The sequence below is a fragment of the Dipodomys merriami genome, unplaced genomic scaffold (genome assembly GCF_024711535.1).
Source record: "Dipodomys merriami isolate MVZ:Mamm:240054 unplaced genomic scaffold, mDipMer1.0.p SCAF_1, whole genome shotgun sequence".
In the NCBI taxonomy this organism is placed as follows: Eukaryota; Metazoa; Chordata; class Mammalia; order Rodentia; family Heteromyidae; genus Dipodomys; species Dipodomys merriami.
In genome coordinates, this window is record NW_027202270.1 from 105,373,599 (window position 1) to 105,397,424 (window position 23,826).

A 23,826-nucleotide genomic window follows, 5' to 3' on the forward strand; every position below is an offset into this window, starting at 1 on the left:
AAGTTACGGTTGGAAAGCCTAGAATAGAGTATGATGAGATTTTGGATGAGTAGGGTAGGGTGCAAGGAAAGTCTGCTGGGTGTCTGGCAAAGTTCTGTGGGTTTTTTTGTTTGTTTTTGTTTTTACTCAGATGAGAGAAAGTTCATTCCAGTATAATAACTCACTTTTTAAAAATTTTTTTATTGTAAAGATACTATGCAGGGGCTGGGAAGGTGGCTCAGTGGTAGAGCGCATGCCTTGCATGCAAGAGGCCCTGGGTTCGATTCCTCAGCACCACATAAGCAAAAAGAAAAAAGCCGGAAGTGGCGCTGTGGCTCTAATGATAGAGCGCTAGCCTTGAGCTGAAGAGCTGAGGGACAGCGCCCAGGCCCAGAGTTCAGGCCCCACAACCGGACCCAAAAAAAAAAAAAAAAAAAAAAGATACTATGCAGAGGGTTACAGTTACATGAGTGAGGTAATGAGTACACTTCCTCTTGAACATTGTTACCCCCTCCATTGTTTTCCCCCTACCATCCCCTCCCTCCCTCCCTTCCCCAAGGTTCTTTTTTTTTTTTTTTTGATTGTGATTAAGTGATTACTTAATTTCCGGAAATTCACAGTATTGTGGAATAATGATGCTCATTTAAAGTCACAAGTTCATTCTAACTTTCCTGGAGCAAATTGTCTATCACAGTCTGTAATATATAACGGTGCTCACATGTTATATACCATATATGTGATCAGCAGCATGGGGATATTTGGTAGTGGTTCAACCAGATGAGTGGGAGTTCTTTGTTTCTTAAGTCCTGTTAGTTTTGTCATATCACCTAACATTTTGGATTTATCATCCACTTATCAGGGAGACCATGTACTGTTTGTCTCTTCGTTCTTGGCTTACCTCGCTCAACATGATTCCTTCTAGCTCCATCCATTTCCCTGCAAATGCCATTATTTTGTCATTTCTAATGGCTGCATAATATTCCATTGTGTATAGATACCACAATTTTTGGATCCATTCATCTGTGGTGGGCATCTAGGTTGTTTCCATATCCTAGCTATTGCGAACAGTGCTGCAATAAACATGGAGGTGCACGTGTCCTTGTATATTGGTTCCTGTTGTTCAGGGTAGACGCCTAGAAGTGGTATGACTGGGTCATAAGGGAGGTCAATCTTTAGCTTTCTAAGGACCCTCCAGACTGCTTGCCAAAGTGGTTGTATAAGTGTACATTCCCACCAGCAGTGTAATAGCGTTCCTCGTTCTCCACATCCCCTCCAGCATTTGTCGTTGGCTGATTTGTGGATGTGGGACATTCTGACTGGGGTAAGGTGGTATCTCAGGGTTGTCTTTATTTGCATTTCCTTCACCACCAGGGATGATGAACATTTCCTCATGTGTTTCTTTGCCATTTTTATTTCTTCATTTGAGAAGTCCCTCTTTAGTTCCCTTGCCCATTTAGTAATTGGTTTGTTAGGTTTGGGAGGGATTAGTTTCTTGAGTTCCCTGTATATACAGGATGTTAACCCCTTGTCTGATATATTGCTGGTAAATATTTTTTCCCAATTAGTTGGTTGTCTTTCTAGCTTGGTTGTGATAGATTTATCTGTGCAGAAGCTTTTTATTTTAAGGTAGTCCCATTTGTCGAGTCTCTCTCCAATTTGTTGTGACCCTGGGACTCTGTTCAGGAAGTTCCTTCCTGTGCCTATTAGTTCAAGTGTCTCTCCTACTCTGTCCTGCAGTAGTTTCAGAGATTCAGGTTTAATGTTAAGGTCTTTAATCCATTTTGAGTTGATGTTGGTGCATGGTGATAGGCTGGGGTCCACTTTTAGTTTTCTGCATGTGACTGCCCAGTTTTCCCAGCACCAGCGGTTGAAGAGGCTGTGTTTCTTCCATTGTATGTCTTTGGCTCCTTTGTCGAATATCAGCTGGCTGTAGGCCTGTGGATTTATTTCTGGATCTTCTATTCTGTTCCATTGGTCTTCGGGTCTGTTTTTGTGTCAGTACCGTGCTGTCTTTGTTATTATAGCTCTGTAGTAGAGTTTGAAGTTCGGCATGGATAGCCCTCCCATATTGTCTTTATCCCCTAGAATTGTTTTGGCTATTCTAGGTCTTTTGTTGTTCCATATGAATTTTTGGACTGTTTTCTGTATTTCAGTGATGTACGTCATTGGGATTTTAATAGGAATTGCGTTGAATTTGTATATTAGTTTTGGAAGTATTACCATCTTTACTATATTAAGTCAGCCTATCCAGGAGCATGGGAGGTCTTTCCATTTCTTAGTGTCTTCTGCAATTTCTTTCTTTAACTTTTTATAGTTCTCATTAAATAGTTCTTTTACATCTTTGGTTAGGTTAATTCCTAAATATTTTATTTTTCGGGAGGTTATTGTGAACGGGGTTGCTCCCTTTATTTCCCTCTCTTCCTGTACATTATCAGTGTATAGGAAGGCAACTGATTTTTGTGGGTTTATTTTGTATCCTGCTATTTTGCCGAAGTGATTTATGATTTCTAAGAGTTTGGGGATGGAGTTTTTGGGATCGTGGAGGTATAGTATCATGTCGTCTGCAAAAAGGGATAGTTTAACTTCTTCTTTCCCTATGCGGATCCCTTTAATGTCTTTTTCTTGCCTTATTGCCCTGGCTAAGGGTTCTAGGACTATATTGAAGAGGAGTGGAGACAGTGGGCATCCTTGCCTTGTTCCTGATTTTAGGAGAATTGGTTGTAGCTTTTCCCCATTAAGTATAATATTGGCTATTGGTCTGTCATAAATGGCTTTTATTGTTTTTAGAAATGTTCCTTCTATTCCTATTTTCTCCAGAGCTTTTAGCATGAATGAATGTTGAATTTTGTCAAAGGCCTTTTCTGCATCTGTGGCGATAATCATGTGATTCTTGACCTTGGCTCTGTTGATATGTTGGATTACATTTATTGACTTACGTATGTTAAACCATCCCTGTGTCTCTGGGATGAAGCCTACCTGGTCATAGTGAATTATTTTTTTTTATGTGTTTCTGGATTCTGTTAGCTAGAATCTTGTTAAGGATCTTTGCATCTGTGTTCATCAAGGAGATTGGCCTGTAATTCTCCTTTTTGGTTGGGTCTTTGCCTGGTTTGGGGATGAGTGTGATATTGGCTTCGTAGAATGAGTTTGGGATAGCTCCCTCCTTCTCTGTTTCTCTGAAGAGCTTGAGGAGTATGGGTACTAGTTCTTGTTTAAAGGTCTTATAGAATTCTTCTGTGAATCCATCTGGTCCTGGGCTTTTTTTTGTTGGAAGACTTTTGATAGCTTCCTGTATCTCATTATAGGATATTGGCTTATTTAATTGGTTAACTTCTTCTTTGCTCAGTTTGGGCAACTTGTATTTCTCTAAAAATGCATCCATTTCTGCCCAATTTTCTTCCTTTAGAGAGTATAGCTTTTGAAAGTAGTCTGTTAGAATTGTTTGGATATCTTGGGTACATGTTGTGATGTTTCCCGTGGCATCCCTAATCCTATTAATATGGGTTTCCTCTCTTCTTTTTTTAATTAATCTAGCCAATGGGCCATCAATTTTGTTTATTTTTTCAAAGAACCAGCTTTTTGTTTGGTTTATTTTGGTTATGGTTTTCTGATTTTCTAATTGGTTAATCTCTGCTTTTAATTTGGTTATCTGGCTTCGTCTAGTAGCTTTAGGTCCCATTTTTTCTTGTTTTTCTAGCTGTTTTAATTGCAACATGAGATTATTTACTTGGTCTGTCTCCATTCTCTTGATGTGGGCACTGAGGGCAATAAATTTGCCCCTCAGGACTGCTTTTGCTGTGTCCCACAAGTTTCTTTGTGAGGTGTTTTCATTTTCATTGAGTTGTAGGAAATGCTTTATTTCTTCTCTGATCTCTTCTGTTATCCAGGCATTGTTAAGGAATAACTCACTTTTTAAAGTGAATTTAAAATGCAAAATGACTTTTTAAATTTGTGCTTTATTTCATGGGGAAAAAATAGATTTTGTTTCCTATGAAACCAAAAGCTGATGCTAGAATTCAAGGCCAACAACGAGTGAATCCTCACTCTTAAACTCAGAGGCTTATTGGGGATATAAATATTACTGACTCTGTGAAGGAGGAAAATGTCCCCAGGGAAATTGGTTGTATAAAGAAAATTTCTAGTTTCTCAGAATTTGTCCCATCACAAAGACCTGAGCATAATATGCTTCTCCGTGAGGCACATGACATTATTTTCTCCTTGACCACCACTTTGCAAAGCTTTCTAGGATCAAGAATTATTAAACACCAACATAGTTGTTCTTCAGCATCCTATTCTTAACTGCATTAAGCAAACATGTTTTTAAAAAAAGGAAGAATAAGATGAAGCCACATTGTTAAAGAACATGGATGAAGCAAGGTCAGTTCAAGACTCACTGGAGACTTGCTGGAATGAAACTGGGCTACTGACCATACATTGAAGGAGCAAATGCAGTGTGCAGACATTGCCAGGTATGGAGAACAGACAGAAAAGAACATTAATTTCTTTGTTGAGAAGTGCAAGCAACTACATAATGTACACCATTCATAGTCAGAATCACCTGGAAATTGTTAAAATTCATCTAAAACCCAATACCAAAGACCATTATCGTAGGTTTGGGTTAGGTTTATTAACCTATACACAGACACAGGAAAAAGTTCCTCCTAGGCCTTTAAAAGTTTTTCAGTTTCTGGAAAGAGTAAAATTGTAACCTCTAGTAGCTTATTTTTTTTAGTAGCTAGTTATCCACATTATAGTCCTGGATTATGAAGTTTGAAGCAAAGAATTTAAAATCTAACTTTATTAAATCACCTTTATGAAATTGTAGAGTGAATAAGAGAATTAGAAAAATGATCACTAATCTGCTAATTTTAGTAGATGATACAGGCAAAGATCTCAACAAGCACCCAGCTTTTGGGGCATGCGTATGTTAGGATTCAGCATATCTTCAAGTTTTGATGTATCATTCTCCCAATTTATTGACAATACAGAATGAAAATGTTCCTTCACATGGTGGTACCAGGTTAAAATATACTCTAGCTCACTATTACCAGTTGTGAGGTGACAGCATATAGAATTCCCATTACAGTGGATTAAGAATATGTGAAGTACTCTTGTTCCAAATATTACATATAAATCAAACATAAAGTAGTAATCAAGCATATACAGAATATAGTATAATTTTCTTTGACTCCTCAAAAATGTCTTATAAAGCAAGTAGACAGGGCTGGGAAGGTGGCTCAGTGGTAGAATGCTTGCCTAGCATTCATGAAGCCCTGGGTTCGATTCCTCAGTACCACACACACAGAAAAAGCCAGAAGTGGAGCTGTGGCTCAAGTGGTAGAGTGCTAGCCTTGAGAAAAAGAAACTCGGGGACAGTGCCCAGGCCCTGAGTTCAAGCCCCAGGACTGGCAAAAAAAAAAAAAAAAAAAAGCAAGTAGACATAAGAAGCTATGTGATTATTCTGAATTGAAAGGTCTTAAAGATATTTGATAACCACATAGCAATGTTTGTAAATTGATTACATACTGATAGGATAAAACAGCTATAAAATACTTTTGGGGGGAACCATTCTTATTAGAGAAGTTTAATTGGAACAACACCTTAGATAATAGTATGGCTCCATTATTTTTTATATTTGTGGTAAAAGTATTGTGCCTATGTAGGATAAAAACATTATTACCAGGAAACAGGTTCTGGAAAATTTAGGAAAGAAATATCACAATGACTATATCAACTGATAAAAACAGGTGATGATTCTCCCATATTTTTCATAGTTAAAAAATAATTTACAATAAAATGTTGAAAAGGGTAGAAGGGTAGTAGTGGAGAGGTAAGTTTAGCTTGGCATCCAAGTGATTCCTGCTGCAAGTGCTTCTGTAGTGCCCAGTATCACCAAAGAAACAATGAATCCCTCCTATGATAGGCCTAATATAATTTAGAAATCTTTGTTTGTCTACTAAATAAAAAGAGACTAGAAGATAATAGAGCTTCTGTAAATATATCAACAAACCAACCAAGGAAACCTAAAATATATTGTCAATATGCTTACTGTTAAATTATTAAGTATTTCCCATATGTCAAAATTCAATCAGCATACAGTTAATGAGACACTATTTCAGGCCAAGCATGATTCTAGACCTTGGGAAAAGAAAAATAAACAATATAAATATATTTTTAACTTTCAGAAGAGTACCTTTGGAAGCCAAATCTTTGCCAATAGCTCTGGAAACATTAAAAAATATCTACAGAAGCCTGTCCACAGAATACTAAGAAAAGGCTAGACATTTTTAGGTCCATATGGCTGGTAGTATTGTATTTTAATACAAGAAAAAAGTGAGTCAGGGAAGAAAAGTTGACAGAGTTATAAGCAATGTGTCTATAGGAACCAGCAGAAGCTATTTCTGTAAAAGATACACCGTGTTAACACACAAAAATAAAGACAAAATACATTTTAGAGTAACAAGAATGAATGTTTTATTTTAAAAGGACAAAAGAATCTCATCTTGAGAAAATAATATTTTGGTTATATATACACAATAATGAAGCTTCAAATATGTGGATGAAAGCTAACAAAACAAATAAAAATGCAGTAGTTCAAACTTATAGTCACATATCTCTCAACAATAGACCGGAAAATCAGTAAGAATATTCAAAGGTTAAACAGGACTATTAGCCAACTCAACCTACTTAACTTTATTAAAGCATCACCTAGTCACAATAGGTAAGCACAGATAATATGTAAGATGGAATATGGTCTGGGGCATAAAACAAGTTTCAATAAATGTACAAGGATTCAAGTCATATAGTATATGTTCTCTAACAAAAGTGGAATTAATTTAGTCATTAAACTAGCTAGACTGAATAACATTGTTAATATCCTGAAAATTTTAAGTATCTGGAAATTAATTAATACACTTTTAAATGATCTGCAAAGATAAATGAGAATATGAACCAGAAGATAAATCCAGAACTATAGAGAAAATACCATAAGCTAAATAAAAATGAAAAAATACAAAATAAGTAGACACAATTAAAATAGTATTTGCATGGAAATTTATAACACAAATGTTTATATTGCGGAAAAATGGGTCACAAATCATTGACCTCAGTTTCAACCACCCAAAACTAGAAAACTGAAAGTAAGTAGCAGAAACCAATGAACTCAAAGCTGCCTCTTGAAAATGAAGAAACGTCATAAAGCCCTAATCAAACTGATCAGAAAGAACAAGTAGACACACACACACACACACACACACACACACACACACACACACACACACACACTACCAAGAATGAGAAAAGTGAGTTCACTGAAGACTCTATGGGTAATATAAAGGGAGTAAAGAATATTGTGCATTGGAGACATGTGTAACAAGTGTAAAGTTATCAGCTGAAACTCTTTTTTTTTTTTTGGGGGGGGGGTCCGGTTGTGGGCCTGAACTTTGGGCCTAGGCACTGTCCCACAGCTCTTCAGCTCAAGGCTAGCGCTCTACCACTTGAGCCACAGCGCCACTTCCGGCTTTTTTCTTTTTGCTTATGTGGTGCTGAGGAATCGAACCCAGGGCCTCATGCATGCAGGGCAAGCGCTCTACCACTGAGCCACCTTCCCAGCCCATCAGCTGAAACTCTCGTATCACAAGAAAAATGAAGGAAGGAGGGAGGAAGGGAGGAAAGAAAGAAGGAAGAGAGGAAAGAAGGAAGGAAGGAGGGAGGGAGAAAGGGAGGGAGGAAGGGACAGAAGGAAAGGGAAGAGAAGAAAGAAAAGAAGAAAGGAAGGAAAGAGAGAGAAAGAAGATTATAGGCTCTATTGACTAATAGCCTCCATAAAGTATAGATAAGAACTTATTTTGTGTGTACTGGTATTGGGGCTTCAACTAGAACCTCACACTCTGGCTTGGCTTTTCTTTATCGCACTGAAGGCTATATTCTACCACTTGAGCTGCACCTTGACTTCTGGCTCTTTGCTGGTTAATTGGAAATAAGTCTTACAGACTTTTCTGCTCTGGTTAGCTTTGAGCTGACATCCTCAGACCTCAGCCTCCTCCTTAGCTAAGATTACAGGTATAAGCCTCTAGCACCCAGCTGCAAGTATTCTTAGCAGGTAAGTAAATCAAACCTGACAATATATAAAAATGATGTACATCCTTACCTTATCTATTCTAGAGACAGACATGTGTGGATTCTAGAGATGCAAGGCTAGCTTAAAAATGGAAAAATCAAATAAGCTAAAAAAAGAAAAGTCATACAATTAACCATCTCACATTATGAAACTATTTTTTAAAATTCCTATATCATTCTTATAAATATACTCAAGCAATTGTTTTTTCAACAAATTATTAGAGATTTTCTTCAATTAGCCAAAGGGCAACCACACAAAATCCTATAGTTAACATCATATGCGAAACTTCAATGTATTCATTTCCTCTGAAGATGGGAAACAAGAGAGATACTGACTTTTACCTTCCTTTTCAACATCATCTAACAGTCTCAAGCCAAAAAAAACAAACAAACAAACAAACGCAAAAATAAAGGGGAAAGAAAAAGAATCAAAGTCAAATGATCTATGTAAAACATCCCAGAAGAAAATTTATATTTATATTTATTTATATATTTTTTATATTTATTTTTAGAACTAACTTTCATAAAGTTGAAGTATATAGTTGATAACACAAAATAAGAATATTTGTATATATTAAAATTTATAACTGATAATTTAATACACTAAAATTGATCTACTTATCTATCTATATATAAAATGTGCAGTTAAAATATAAATATCATTTGAAGAGAAATTTGTGACTTAAAAGTTGGATTAGTCTTCTTATAAATGACATAAACATATGGTAGCTAAATTATAAACTGGACTTGAACAAACTAAAGAATTTACAGTTTTCAAACCATGAAGAAAATAATAAGACAAGTGACAGACTTGGGAAATTGTAATGCCAATATTTCTTAAAAGACATCTATCCAAAAGTATACAAAGAATTCAAACTTAATAAGCAAAGCAACTATCAACCTAAAAACATTCAAAACATTCAAAGAGGCAGTTCATCAGCAAAGTTCTAAGGACATCAAATCAGCATATGAAAATATGTTCAACACCATTATTCATCAGATAAATGCAAGTTATAGCGACAATAGAGTACCAACACACACTTATTAGAGTACATAAAAGTAAAAAAAAATCCAACCATACAGATTGTTGGCAAGGATTTAGAGCAACTGATTGGTACTGCTTACAATGCTGGTGGGAATGTAAAGTAGCTCATCCATTTTGAATATCAGTTTGATACCTTCTTAAAATGTTATGAGTAAGCATTCCATTTCTAGACATTTACCTGAAAGAACTCAAAGCACATATCCACATAAATACTTGTATGAAATGTTTGCAGTTCTTTCATTGGGAATATCCCTATGCTGAATGAAACCCAAACATCCCCAGACATTTATATGTACAAATTATTCTGCTCAATGACAGTAATAACAAGGAAAACTCACAAAGTATAAATAAATCTCAGAATAATTTGAATGAATGAAAACAGGCAGATAGAAAATAAACACATGCTATATGATTCACTTTATACAAAATTCCAGAAAATGCAAGCTACTCATGATAAAGCAGACCAGTAGTAGTTCAGTTTATGTGGTCATAAAGCATGGGACATGGCTTACAACAGGGAATGAGGAAAATCCAAGCATGTTATGGCTGTTGATTCTCCTCACTGTGTTAAGAGTGATACAAGTTTTAAATGTGTCAAATATGTCCAGTAGTCAAGTTCTAATATTGGAACTTGAATTCCAGATCTCTCATTCTTCATTTTTTTTTTATTAAGTATAACACTCTACCACTTAAGCCACACCTCCACTTCTGACTTTTTGATGGTTCATTGTAGATAAGAGTCTCGGGCTTTTCTGCCTTGGCTGGCTTTGAACTGTAATCCTCAGATCACAGTTTTTTTTAGTAGGATGACAAGAGTAAGCCACCAGCACCTAGTAAATAGTACTTTTTAATATGTAATTGATTAATTTCAACTCAGCCTCAGTAAAGCAGATATTATCACATAGGATATTTATTCCCATTGAATTAATCAATATTAGGTGGGAACAAAAGTTGATTCATTATAAGGAAATAAAAATATTTACCACTGAGCTACATCTCTGGTGAAACAAGATATTTTAATAGAATTATTTTTTCTTTAGCCTATATTTTCTAATGCTAATAAAATATCAATATATTACACATACAAATAAAAATGATTATATATACCATATATTTTTACATACTTCATATTTTGTAAAAAAGATACCATGATCTAAGAAAAACGTCCTAATGATTATTTTCTTGGGCTAATTAGCATCTAGCTATGAATTAGTCAATGTTCAGTTTGACTAAGGAGAGAGACAAGTAATGTTCCTGTGAAGTATTTAACACTCAATAGTATGACTTCACATAATGTCCTCTGATGTGAATTATTGCTAAATATATCTCTAAATTACTAAGAGAATTAACATTTAAGTGGAGATATTTCATCTAACTAGCTATATTGTGGAAAATATTGTCCAAGAACATAGTTTTAATTTAATATTAATAAGATTTTTTGATAGAAGGTAGATACTGAAAGCAACTTATTTTTAGGAACTTTTTTAATATGATAAACTCCGAATTGTTGGCCTATAGTATATAGGCTGTTGTATTTTTAATTTTAAATTTTAATTTTAATTTATCTATTTTTTATTTTACTATTCTTTTTTTTAATTTTACATTTGAAGGTGGCATATTTACATGCATTCAACCTTTCTAAATAACCACAAGAGTTCTGAAGTATAGGGTATTTCATATAAACAAGGTGGTATAAACAGGGTGGTTAGAATATCTATTGAGCAACAACCAAACTTACATGGGAGGTAATATAATGCAGTTGTATAACACTAGATCCTATCCTGCAGGTGGAATTTTGGAAACTTCTTTCCAGTAAAATGATGTCCTATTTTTGCCTGAAGGACGAATTGGGGGTTACCAAATAAAGAGAAAGGAAAAGTTTGGTCTAAATAGCTTTGAAAAAGGAAAGTATATGAATATGATAGATGGAGCAAGGCTACATTGCCATAGGAATTCTATGTTTCTTCCTCTTCCTTTCCTTTTCTAAACATTTCAGACAAAAACAAAAGAGCAATGAGTAGGTAGGGCCAAGCAAGGTCAGAGTCCATAGCAGTAGAAGGCTGAGCCATTCTGTTCATGCACAGAGATTTGGAATCTGAGTACTTGGCTTTGTAGAGGCCAAGTTCAATGAGGAGAGGTTTTATATAACCAGTGCTAGTGACCCCAGATGCTGTATGGGACCAGAGATTACGATACTAATCATAATAAGGAGACTGAACCCTGTGTATTGAATTAGAATTAGACCAGGCCCTCACTTCAAGCCCCGGGATTAGCAAACAAACAAAACCAAACAAACCAAACAAACCCCAAAACCCAAAACACTGAATTCAAATGAGATAATACTAATGTACATCATAGTTTTAAATGTAAATACAGTATAGATAAAAAATTAGATTGGAAATTATAGCTTCAAATATATTTATGCATTTTAAGCCAATTTGTATGTATATTTACACACATAAGCACGTGCGCGCGCGCGCGCACACACACACACACACACACACACACACATACACACACACACAGACACCTACACACCCTAACTCTATTAAGGAGAAATCTAGGGACAAGAACCCATACACAAATCATGTTTTCTGATTATCATTTTCCTCTAAAATGTTTCTTAAACATAAACAGAGAAGATTACAAACCTGCACTAAACTTTCCAAGGAATGTTGAGGACCTGTTAGACCACAAGAGACAAGCTGAAAGGTGGTCATACTACACAAACTTGAGATGATTGAATATCAAAATAAACAATAACACTAGCTTCCTACTGAATAAAATGAAAAGATATGAATATACACTGATATAAGTAAGTGAAAATATGAAAAGAAACAGGATATTCACATAGTCTCAAATTATCTGCCTACTAAGTGCTTATTAATCACAAAAGAAGAATGTCTAGTAGAAAAATCCTCAAAGGAAAAAAAAAAACACAAGAAAACCTTTAAATCATCTGCCAACTTCTAGGGAGATAAGGTAACAAAGCACCCTTTCTCAATATTCCAGACAAGTACATGTAGCTGGAATGAGGAAACAAACGTTAATTTAAGAGCATTACACAAAAATAACAAGCATATTATCTCTCCAACTATTAATGTCTTAGAAGTCAAGGAGAGACTGGGGAATTTTTCCAGAATGAAGAAGTCTAAAGAGATAAGATATGTAAAAAAAACACACTGATGGCATTTTCTCATGGTAGAATGAATTTTCTGAAAATCCGCTCTACTTAATGAGGAACCTGATGGGGGAAAAATGTCAAACTCAAAATTTTCAGGACTCTTGGAATTAATGAAAGGCTATGAATAGTTCAAGAAGTGTCTGCTCGAGAAAAATAGGTCAGTCTGGATAAGAAAAGTGAGTTTCGTCACATCTTAATTTGTCTTATTTCCATCTCACCTCTCTAGCACTAAGGAACCCTTAGAAAAAGTCACCTTTCAAAGTAGCTGTGAAAAGCACTGACCTTGCGGTCATTGCAAGAGGCAGAACAGACTTGGAGTGTTCAAAGAATATGGCCATGGAGTGCACAGCTGAAATGAAATGGAAGTCACCGGAAACAAGGAAGTCAGAGAACCAAAAAGCGCGTACATTAAGGAGTCAGGCAAGATGGTTTTTCTGAGGTAATGACAGTGTTTAGGATGGAATGAAGGACTGCAGAGTTGATTCTCAGTCTTCATTATAAGGAATAAGTGAACAGGAAACTAGAAGATGAACATGGCTCCAGAAGCTTTTAAGTAAATATTAGGGAGGAAGGACATTGACCCTAACTTCTGAAAGACTCTTAAGAGCTCATGTCCAACAGTTTTGACTCTCCTGTGCAATCAATATTTTAGGGAAGAAATCAAATAGACACAAAGCAAAGGATATTCTGTGCAATGCGGTGACTCTCTGAAGTTACTATCTGCCAGGGAATCAAAGATAAAAACAAACATCTTCCTATAATTTTTTCCTGATCTACTTATAAGAGGAAATAAGAGGAGACAATAGTCCCTGATATAATTCTTTCCTGATTCACTTATAAGAGGAAATAAGGGGACAATTGAGTTGACACCTATTTCTTCTTCACAAGGGCATTTAGAGCCAAAGATCCATAATGTCATCTGTTGCATAATGAGTTAATTACACATATTCTATTTTATTGAAACAGTCATTCAAGAGCATCCTTTTAAAAAAAAGGGTATGTGTGGGTATGAATATCCACATATACATACATTTACATGTATAGATATTCAGTTCAGTTATAGATGAGACTATTTTGAAGTTAGTAAAGACAGCATTATGTCTACTCCACTCAAGTAGTTAACCTTCTCTACTGACAGATCATATAGTGAAGAGGAAAGCCATGACAGCCAGGCAGGTGAATTCTGATGAGCTGGAGGATGTGAGTAAGGCATTTATAATATTGGTCAGTTTTCACTTGTGAAACTATGGTACTTAAATTTCTATCATATATTGTTAATTCTAATCATCTGTGACTATATTTAAATGTTATTATTTATAAATATATTTATTATATGAGGCAAATAATCCATTATTTCATTCCTTTGATATTACTATATCAGCTACATAAATTTAGAACATAGATTTATGGATTGAACTGTTTTAATTTTCTAGTAGATTATTTTATCACTGGACATTCACTCATTTTAAACCTAAATATTTAAGTATGAGCATAGTATACTCAAGAAAGTAAAAATAATTCTAGGAAAATAGAAGACTTTTTCCTGTTTCTCCCACAAGGAGACTTGTTTCTCTACACAACAGAGGTGTCAACCTCTCCACAACAGAGGTGTCAACCTCTACAACATTTTTGAAGTCAGCATATGAATAAAAATGAGCAGTTTCCTAGGGACCTGGATTCCACTAGTGATTTTAATTATGTCTTTAGTTATTTTTCAGCAGAAAGCTTCATTTTCATTACTTTCTAACACCCCAAGTCACAATAACATGATAGGCTTTTATCATTTCTTTCTTATTCTCTCACTTCTATGCAAAAAAGTGACTATATTTTGTAATCATTCCAAGATGAACATGCATTATCACATTTATTAAGAAGAGAAGGGGAAGAGTTTGGCACTCCACTTTTGCTTCTAGATTAAAAATGCGTAAGAATTTAGAAACTTTGGAGAAAACCCAGCTTACTTACACTCAAATGCACCCAGAAGATTTCAAATCAATAATTAGCATTAACGTTTTAATTGAGAATTAACATCAGCATAATTAAAAGTGAGGATCAGCATCCTGATGTTGAAGAGGAGGTGATTTGGTTGGAGAGGTCATTACACTGTAGAGCACATTGGAAAGAGAGAAACACAAATCATTTGTTTCCTTGGGCAAGGACACACAATAAACAGTTGAATTGGTGGTCAACTGTAATTTGCTTCCAAAGCCAGTGTCTGGCAACACTACATGTTGGATTTATAGCAAAGCACACAAGTAGCAGTGACTTTGAAAGCAAAGGACAAAGAACAAAGGGAAAAGTTACTAGTTCTGAAAGATCTTTTCCTTCTTACAAGGGCTTAAGGATTTTCCTTTCAATTTAAAAGTACCATGTCCTCTAGTAGTGATGTCCATCATGCTCTTTTCTTAAATAATTATTTCTTACCAAAGCCAAATATATTTGAATCTGGGTTGCCAAATATCCTTTGTTTATTTATTTTTATTTTTTATTTTTTTGGTCTGGAAGTTTTCAAGCAAATATATTCCCAGTCTGAACACTTTTCTATTTTGGGGGAAAAAATTAACTTTCCAAACATTATATTGTTTTCTATTTGCTGCTTCTCCAAATTCCTCAGAAACATCACCAAATATCTCCTCCCTAATGACGAATGACCCTGCCCTCCAGACCCACCCTCAGCCACTTAACCTCTTCCAGTTCCTAGGACTGAGCAAGCTATTCAAATGCAATAGCATGGCTCCTAGGTGGACTGGAGCAAAATGATCAGAATGGGAATGACTGTAGGAATTGTAATTCCACAAGTAAACTCTGAAAGGTCTGCAAGAACAGTCCACGTCCTCGGTGTCCCTAAGTGTTCCCGGAACCAAGAGAGTGCCTGGACGGGGAGGCATCTTCTGCTTGAGCCCACACACTGCAATCCCTGGCCTTCACGCCATTGTCCAGGCAATGTGCAGAATTGGAGCGTAAGGCAGTGGCCTCTGAATCACTCTCCTCGCCAGGTGAACCCAAAGTTCCCTTCCTTGGCTGCGAGGAAGGACTCTTGTGAAAGCAGAGTTTGAAAAGACCTAGCACTGTCATGGTCAAGATCACCAATACCACCACAGCTATGCTTACGAGTATGAAGACCACAGTGGAGGAGTAGTCAAAGGCCTTTGGAATGGAAACGGTAGAATGAAGCCCAGGGTCCACACTTCCCGGTGGGGTGGTTTGCGGGGACAGTTGTAGGATAGTTATGGTGCTGTGTGGTCCCCACGGAAGAATGTCAGGAACAGATGTCGCAGAAATGCCTCGTCCAGTAACACTGGACTCCTCGCGGGCTCGGGGTGACCATGTTCTCTCTGGCCCCAGACTGGCCTCAGTGACTGGCACGCTCCTGCTGGGTACGTGGGAACCCCCAGGGGCTGGCTGCCCTTCCCCTTTGGTCACACAAGAACGTCCATCCTTCCCCAGTTCGAAGCCCTCAATACATTCGCAGACAAAGCCTCCGGAGTGGTCCAGGCAGTCGGAGAGCCGTGCGCATTGGCCCCCGCGGAGATACGGCCCGGGACAGGGGCAGAGCACTGCTTCTGGGGACAGCCCGTCCCAGCGCGCGCCAGCCTCTTCCGTCACGCAGGTGGCCGTGATGGGCGGCTCCCCGCCGCACGTGGCACTCACCTCGGTCCCGGGAGGACTGAAGTCCATCGCGGAGCTGCTGAGCCTGAACGGAGCGCGGAAATTCAAATTTGAGGCGGCCCCAGGGCGGGGCGCGGGACACAAGTTCTCATACTGGTACTTGCACAGGTAGCCATTGGCGCGCATATGGCATCGCATCTCTTTCCAACCTGCAGGCTCGATCCCGCGGGTGGCCTGGAGTCCCGCACAACTCCGCACGGTACAGGAGCGCTGTGGCTCTTCCACCCACGGCAGCGTGGAGCTGTCAGACTCGCCGGCGTCGGGGGACAGCCAGGAAAAGCCTCGCAATGGCTCGTTCTCCAGGGTGCAGTGGGATCGCCCGCGCTCCAGAGCCACCCAAAACAGAAGGTCTTTGGAGCCGCCTCCGGGACCGGGACCCGCCCGCAGGAGCGCCAGCACCGCCCGCAACTCCGCGCCCCCGTGCACCGTGCTGAGCGTCCCGCCGCGCAGGTTGCAGGCCTCCTGGGCTGCCAGCCGCTTGATGGTTGCGTGGTGCAAGCTGTAGCAAGCCCCCGACGCCGAGCAGCCTGCCCGGTCGGCCGTGGGATGTTCGCCACCGCCCGGTCTGGGCCAGAATACCTGGCAGAGGAGGCACAAGGCAAGTGCGGGCCTCATCTTTGAGGCCCTGTGCCCACGGCGGCTCCCAGCTTATGTTGGTCCCTCCCCGGAGCGCAGAGCTGTCTCTGGATTGTGGTCACTGCCCTCCAGAACCAGCTCCCCCCCATCCCGTTTCTCCTCCCCTTCCTTCTTCTCCGCCCTCTGTCACCCCTCCACCCCCCAACCGCCACAAGTCCCCACCCGAGCCCCGTCAAGGCGGCCAACAGCTTCCCTTAGGCCACCGACAGGAAATGTGGCCAGAGCTCTGCCAAGCCCCGAGCAGTCTGATTTCTTCAGGGGTCAAGAATGCAGCCGGCGCCTGGGCACTGGGAACACAATCTATCAGGATCAGGAGAAAACAAAAAGTTGCCACCAAGACGAAGGGAATGGGTTTTTTTTGTTGTTGTTGCAGCTTAGGGCATTTAAGGACCTTGGATCCCAGAAACCCATGCATGAAAGTTGGCAGGAAGACCTGGAGAAAGGAACTTGCCTGTGGCCATCAGGCTACACCCACCCATTGTGTTTCTGTCGTGGACAGAGCAATTGGCGTCAGAGTCATTTGTAGACAGTTCCAGTCTTCTGGAGATTTCCTGTGCCTGTGTGTGTAAGAGGGGTAGAGGAATCAAGTGACAACTCTGCTTCTCCAGGCTACAACAGAGACAGCATTATTTAACTTCTCATCTCTTTGTTGGACTCTGCTTCCCTACTTTATCCAAGGAAATAAAGACATGCTAATTGTGCTTGAGAATTCCCTTGGCAGTTTTAAATGCAACACCCTGCCTTTTCTGTGAGCATTGGCCTCATTTGTTTCTCTTTGAGATGTTCCATGTTCCATGTTTTGAGAAGAAGATGTATTTCCACATCCAAGTGGGAAAAAAGTTCATAAATCAGTTAGATTTTTAGGTTGTCTTACCACTACATTGCTTCATAACTTCTCCAAGCTTATAGAGTTCATGCTCTTAGTAATGAATGTTGGAGAACAATTGCTGTCAGTGTGATCTGTGATTTTAACCTTAAACTATTATAATGTTTCTCTGCAATTAAGTGCCAATGCTTATAACGTTCACTTGGAACATTAGAGCTAAACATCTTTACATTAGAACTAAACACCTTTCTTTTTTGTGATTAATTGGAGAAAAGAATTTCACAACTTTCCTGGTGGTCTAACTTTGAATCATGATCCTCAGGTCTCAACCTCCTGAGTACCTCGGATCACAGTCATAGGCCACTGGTGCCAGGTATAAAGACTCTTTTTAAAGCAACTTAGACAATTCTATAGCACTTTAGAAAATAAATCATCTGCTATCTTAGCTGGGAGTAACAAAAAAAATACTGTATTCAGAAAGTTCAAAAGCTGTTTCAACTAACTTCTCTTAAACTTCATGATGTTTTAAAATATCTATAATCAGAATGAAAGTTGCCATTAATGACTAGTGCACATCAGCATTCTTTCAGACTCATGTTGACCTACTTCATTGACTGTTCACATGAATGAGGGGAGAGAAAGAAGGTGCTAGGATAATATTCCCATTGTATTTATTTATTTACTGCTATCATCACTCTCACTTTTCCTCCTGAAAATTCCATGCATCTTAGCAAATCATAGTTAACATCATGAATCATTCATAATACTTGCTCTTGCTGATGTGTGGTTTTACCACAGCATCTCTTTCCTTCTCTTCCTGTTTCCCAATGTAGAAGACATTCATTATTCCCTTCTTGCAAGTGTCTTAGATATTTAAACAGGACTCTGCATTTAAATCAAGTAATCTGATGCTTTATAAGAAAAAGATATGAAAATCCAGAAATTCAATTGAATGAATTTTGAACATATTTTAGCATTTGGGCTAGATTTATATGGCTTTTCAATCTTATGGCTATAATTTGGTGAGTGTAGTATAGTTCAATAAAACCTTTTAAAAATAAATAGTAAATGGAAATTCCAAATATTATGCTGCCAGTCATGAGGCTTGAGCTTAGGGACTGGATGATGTCGCTAAGGGGTTTTTGTTTGTTTTTTGTTTATTTTGTTGTTGTTTTCCCCTCAAAGCTAGATCTCTACAACTTGAGCCATAACTCCAATTCTGCCATTTTGTTGGTTAATTGGAGATGAGTGTCATGGATTTGTCTTGCCTGGACTGGACCTGAGCAGCTAGGATTACAGGCATAAGCCACTGGTGCCAGGCTTAGCTATTTTGAGTCACTTAGGATGAGTTTGGGTTTCTAGAATAAGTATTAGTGACCTCACTTTCTATTCTATGTAGAAAAATGGGACATCAGAAGAGAGAGATATATAGACCATAATAACATATATCATAGTCTTGACCATGCCTAGAATGGTGTGAGAATTAGGAGGAAGACATTTGCTCAGAATAAGACATAGCATTTTCTAATCAATTGCTTCACACTGATCTACATAACACTAACATTTTAGAAGTAATTCACATATCTGAAAATCCTTGTAAATACACAAAATCTTTGATTTTTAAATAATATATTTATTAAGAACATTACAGGATACTATTTAAAAGACTGATAATAACAAATGTAAATCTACAGGCTCTTTTATATGGTGGCTGAAGCTTGTAATCTCAGCTAGGCAAGAGGCACATATAAGACAAATCATGATCTGAAGTCAACCCATTGTCAAAAGAGAGAGATCCCATCTAAAAAGATTAAAGGCAAAAGGGCTGGGGACATGGCTTAAGTGAAAGACCCTGAGTTCAATCCCCAGTACCAAATAAATAAACAAACAATAAATAAAATTCTAGTTCAATGTGAGACAGAGAGGGGGGGGAGGTTGTGGATAAAAAGGGATTGATTTTTCTGGGAACCCTCGGAGAGACATTACTCAGCATGTTTCATTAAGGGATGATGAAGCTAGAATATATATTTACAATCTACTTCTCCTCAGCCAGAAACTCAAGATTATGTGGCTTTAGACATTTCTAGCAACCCCTCAGCACAAGCCAAGCACACCCTGGCATATCAAAAACAAGTATTTGTAGAAGAATGTGAAGAGCTTTACCCACTGATGGTCTTAATCCCTTAGCCTGCTACATTCTACCATGTTCTAGCTTTTATCTTAAAAGTCCTATCCCTTCTCCTAGCCTGAGAGAGAGATTAGGTCTGATGCTTTCTTTGATCTCTTGCCCCTGCACTTTTTTCTTCATAGTGCTTTCACAAGCATACAGTTAGTTGTTTGTGTGATGTAGCACACCTGTGTTTTAATACCTTCCTACTGAAATGCTAACAACATAGACAGCAAAAGGACATGTGGTAGATGCACCCTACCACAGATGCATTGAGTGAAAATTGGCATATTAACAAATTCCTCTTGTGATCTGTATGCATATTAACAGTTTGAGAAGCACTGTTCCAGCAGACTGTATTTTCTGGAGAGCAGTGGTTGTCTGTCTGTCTGTCTGTCTGTCTTTCTTTCTTTCTTTCTTTCTTTCTTTCTTTCTTTCTTTCTTTCTTTCTTTCTTTCTTCCTTCCTTCCTTCCTTCCTTCCTCCCTCCCTTCTCTCTCTTTCTCTCTTTCTCTTTCTCTCTTTCTCTCTTTCTTTCTATTTCTCTTTCTTTCTTTCTCTTTCTCTCTTTCTCTCTCTCTCTCTCTTTCTTTCTTTCTTTCTTTCTTTCTTTCTTTCTTTCTTTCTTTCTTTCTTTCTTTCTTTCTTTCTTTCTTTCTTTCTTTCTTTCTTTCTTTCTTTTTTGTTGTTGTTGTCATTGGTTGTGGGCTTGAACTCTGGAACCTGGGTGCTGTCCCTCAGCTCTTCAGCTCAAGGCTTGTGGTCTACCACTTGAGCCACAATGACATCTCTGGTTTTCTGGTGGTTAGTTGGAATTAAGAGCCTCACAAACTTTCCTGCCCTGGCTGGCTTTGAACCGTGATCCTCAAATCTCAGCCTCCTTGGTAGCTAGGATTACAGGCAAAAGCCACTGGTACCCGGCTGTCCTTCACTTTTATTACAGGTCCTCAATAATGTAACTAGGAGATAGCATGCAAGAACTAACAGTTGATTGAGCCCTCACCAACACACATGGTACACATGTGGACAAGCACACATATGTACACAGTGTATATGATATGATTTAGGAAAATGCTGTATGTTGCTGTGTTCAGTCTGCAGAATTTTCCAGTTTTTTTAGTGTGTTCTAGGTACATTGGCTACTAGGTCTCCCAATAAATTGATCTGAACTTGTAGCTTTTTTTTTTTTACTATTATTGTGAGAATACTATACAGAGGAGTTACAATTACCTGGGCCAGATAATGAGTACATTTCTTATCAAGCATTGTTGCCTCCTCTTTGTTTCCCTTTCCCATCCCTTCCATACTACTCCCCTCACCTCTCCCAACCCGATCCTCCTCCCCCATTTTTTGACATAAAGACTTGTACATCTCATTTTTGCAATGGGTCCACCTGTATCCCTATTTAAATGATTTGTTTTTTCCCTTCCCCTCCACAAATTATACCAACATCAAATACAGTGAAAGCAGAGGTTATACCGTGGGGGAGGGACATACAAAGCAACATAGAAATCATCTTATAAATATGTTAGAAACAATTGTTGTTGAGTAACTATTATTGTAACAAAGTGGACAGCTTTATTATTTGTTTGTTTGTTTATTTTTGCCAGTCCTGGGGCTTGAACGCAGATCCTGGGTGCTGTCCCTGAGCTTCTTTGTGCTCAAGGCTAGCGCTCTACCACTTGAGCCACAGCTCCATATCTAGCCTTTTCTGGGTAGTTTATCAGATATAATCTCACGGACTTTCCTGCCCAGTCTGTTTTTGAACCACGATCCTCAGATTTCAGCTTCCTGAGTAGCTAGGATTACAGGTGTGAGCCACTGGCACCTGTCTATGAGCAATATTTTTATTCAGGTTTTTGGACAGTTCGGCATGCCTGATCCAGTTCATGTTGTGATTGTTCTTGGAGAACTGATACAGTAAGCATGCTTGATAATCAAAGTAGGCCTAAGTCTGAATGTATACTTTTTCTGTTGATGACTGCAGAATTTCCACTTCACAGAGGTGGAAAAGGAAGGTTAAAAAAAAACACCAAACCAACATACAGCCATTTAAATTCAAATTCTATTAGGCTTATCTGCTATCACTTTGTAAGTACTGGGGATAATCAGCAGTTATCTTAGCATTTACCTGGCAAAGGCAATGGAACCCAGCAATTATTATTAACTACACTTAATAAGTGGCTCATTTAAAGTCTTTGTATCTGACAAATTCACATACTCTATGCAACAGGCTCTCTATTGGCCTATCTATTCAAGATATGTAAGTTATTCTCCCTGTTACAAGGCTTTTAAAATGTGATCCATTCAGAAATTTTCATTTGACCTTCAGATTTAGCATCAGGAATTTTTGTTTTCATCTGGTACTAGTGGCTCACACCTGCCATTCTAGCTATTCAGGAGGCTGAGGTTTGAGAATCGAGGTTTGGAATCAATGTAGGCAGAAAGATCTATAATACTCTTATCTTCAATTAACCAGCAAATAAACCAGAAGTAGAGGTATCATTCAAATGGTACAGCATCAGCCTTGAGCAATAATGCTCAGGGACAGTGTCCAGGCCCTGAGTTCAAGCCCCAGTACCAGCAGAAATTTTTGTTATTGTTCTGATCAGCAGTTATTTAAGCAAATACAGAGCTGGAAATACTCTTCCCCTCTGCAACTGAGAGAATTCAGAAAGGGATTTAGAGTACTGGATCTGCTCTGCTGGGGATAAATACAATGTGACTTTGCCACACCTCAGCAAAAGGATGAGAATGTGAACTCTGTGGTGAGGGAGAAATTACCCTGGTTCTGCTCTTACTCTCCCTTCATGTTGCAGCTAAGTGCTATCTTTTGAGATTCTAAAAATGAAGGAGAAGAATTTAATCTGTTGGCCTCATGGAATAAGTAACCTCTAACCATGCTGTTTCCCAACTCCAAATGCACTCTCCTTCAGTTTTTTTCCTCTCCTAATCTTTCTCACTTGAGAACAATAGAAATAATCTTAATGTATCTAAGCCTCAAGGTAGTTGAAATGGGCTTAGTTTCCAACCCCCATCTTTTCTTCTCCAGCTCCTAACTGAACCACTTGGCTTTAATAGTGTCAGTATCACTAAAGAATCTGTCCTCTGGGATGTTTCTAGTATGCTTAACAGCACCTAGTAAGCACCCAATGATCACTTCACAACTTTTTAATTGTGGTTAAAAATGTATAACATAAAATTTACTATCTCAACCATTCTCAAGTGTACGATTCAGCCATATTAAGTATGCTCACGGACTTATACTGTCGGTAGTAAAGGAGAATGGTGCAGTTGCTATGAAAAACAGTTTGTTGCTTCCTAAATCCACTGAAAATGCAATTACCTAAGACGAAGTGCTTTGCAATTTGAATCTGAGTATAACTCTATATTAACCACAAGATAATGCATAATACTGTGGTCTATAATGTGGCAGTCTCTAGGGATAAAGGGAGAAAATGCGTATAGTTTCCTTCTTCTACCTTCTATATTTAGTTAGACATTGAGTGTAGCTGGATTTTTCTCATCTTTTTTTCCTTCTTTCTTTTACTTTTTCTCCAATCACATAGGATTGACTTTATAGGTCCTGCTCATGGAGACTGCATGTCTGCCAAGTACAAAACATCAAAAGCTATTGGACTGGATGAAGAACTCATCTACTCATTCAATATGTTATTGAGAACCTATGTCCTTGGCACTCAGCCTCATCCTGGGGATATGGTGATGACTAAAATAAAAACATCTTATTTTAATAGAACTTGCCATCTCTTGCAAGATAAATAAATGAGTAGGTAAATAGCTACAAAGAGTAATGAGACAATGAAGAAAAGCAAAAAGAAGTCCTCAAAGAAGATTATTGAAAATATCCCCTCAAACTCATTGGTCTGGAAGTAATCAAATGGTATTGACACAGAGGTCTCAGAGTGACACATGTCTCAAAAGTACAACCATGATCTACTCTACTACTTGAAGGAGTGGGTGAGAAGTGTAGCTTGGCCTGCAGTCTGTAATGCCCCAAGTGGATGCTATAGCTCCTGTTTCAGGGGGGCCTGGGGTTGCTAATGCCACAGGGCATACTAAAATCATTCTGTTTTCAAATTGAATTACATTGTTATTATACAGGTTACCTGTTTCAGGTGAATACCCCAGTCTCAAGAAGAAACCACGCAACCTCAAATCTCAATTCTTTTCTTCCATAAACAC

General features: G+C 38.2%; 1 protein-coding gene across 1 annotated transcript; it reads right to left on the minus strand.

The window, feature by feature from the left end:
* Positions 1-6,428: 6,428 nt before the first annotated feature.
* On the minus strand, positions 6,429-16,682 carry Clec14a (C-type lectin domain containing 14A). Its single transcript, XM_070026929.1, has one exon. It carries the CDS (start codon positions 16,608-16,610, stop codon positions 15,171-15,173), a length of 1,440 nt encoding a protein of 479 aa, XP_069883030.1. The 5' UTR covers positions 16,611-16,682; the 3' UTR covers positions 6,429-15,170.
* Positions 16,683-23,826: the final 7,144 nt, after the last annotated feature.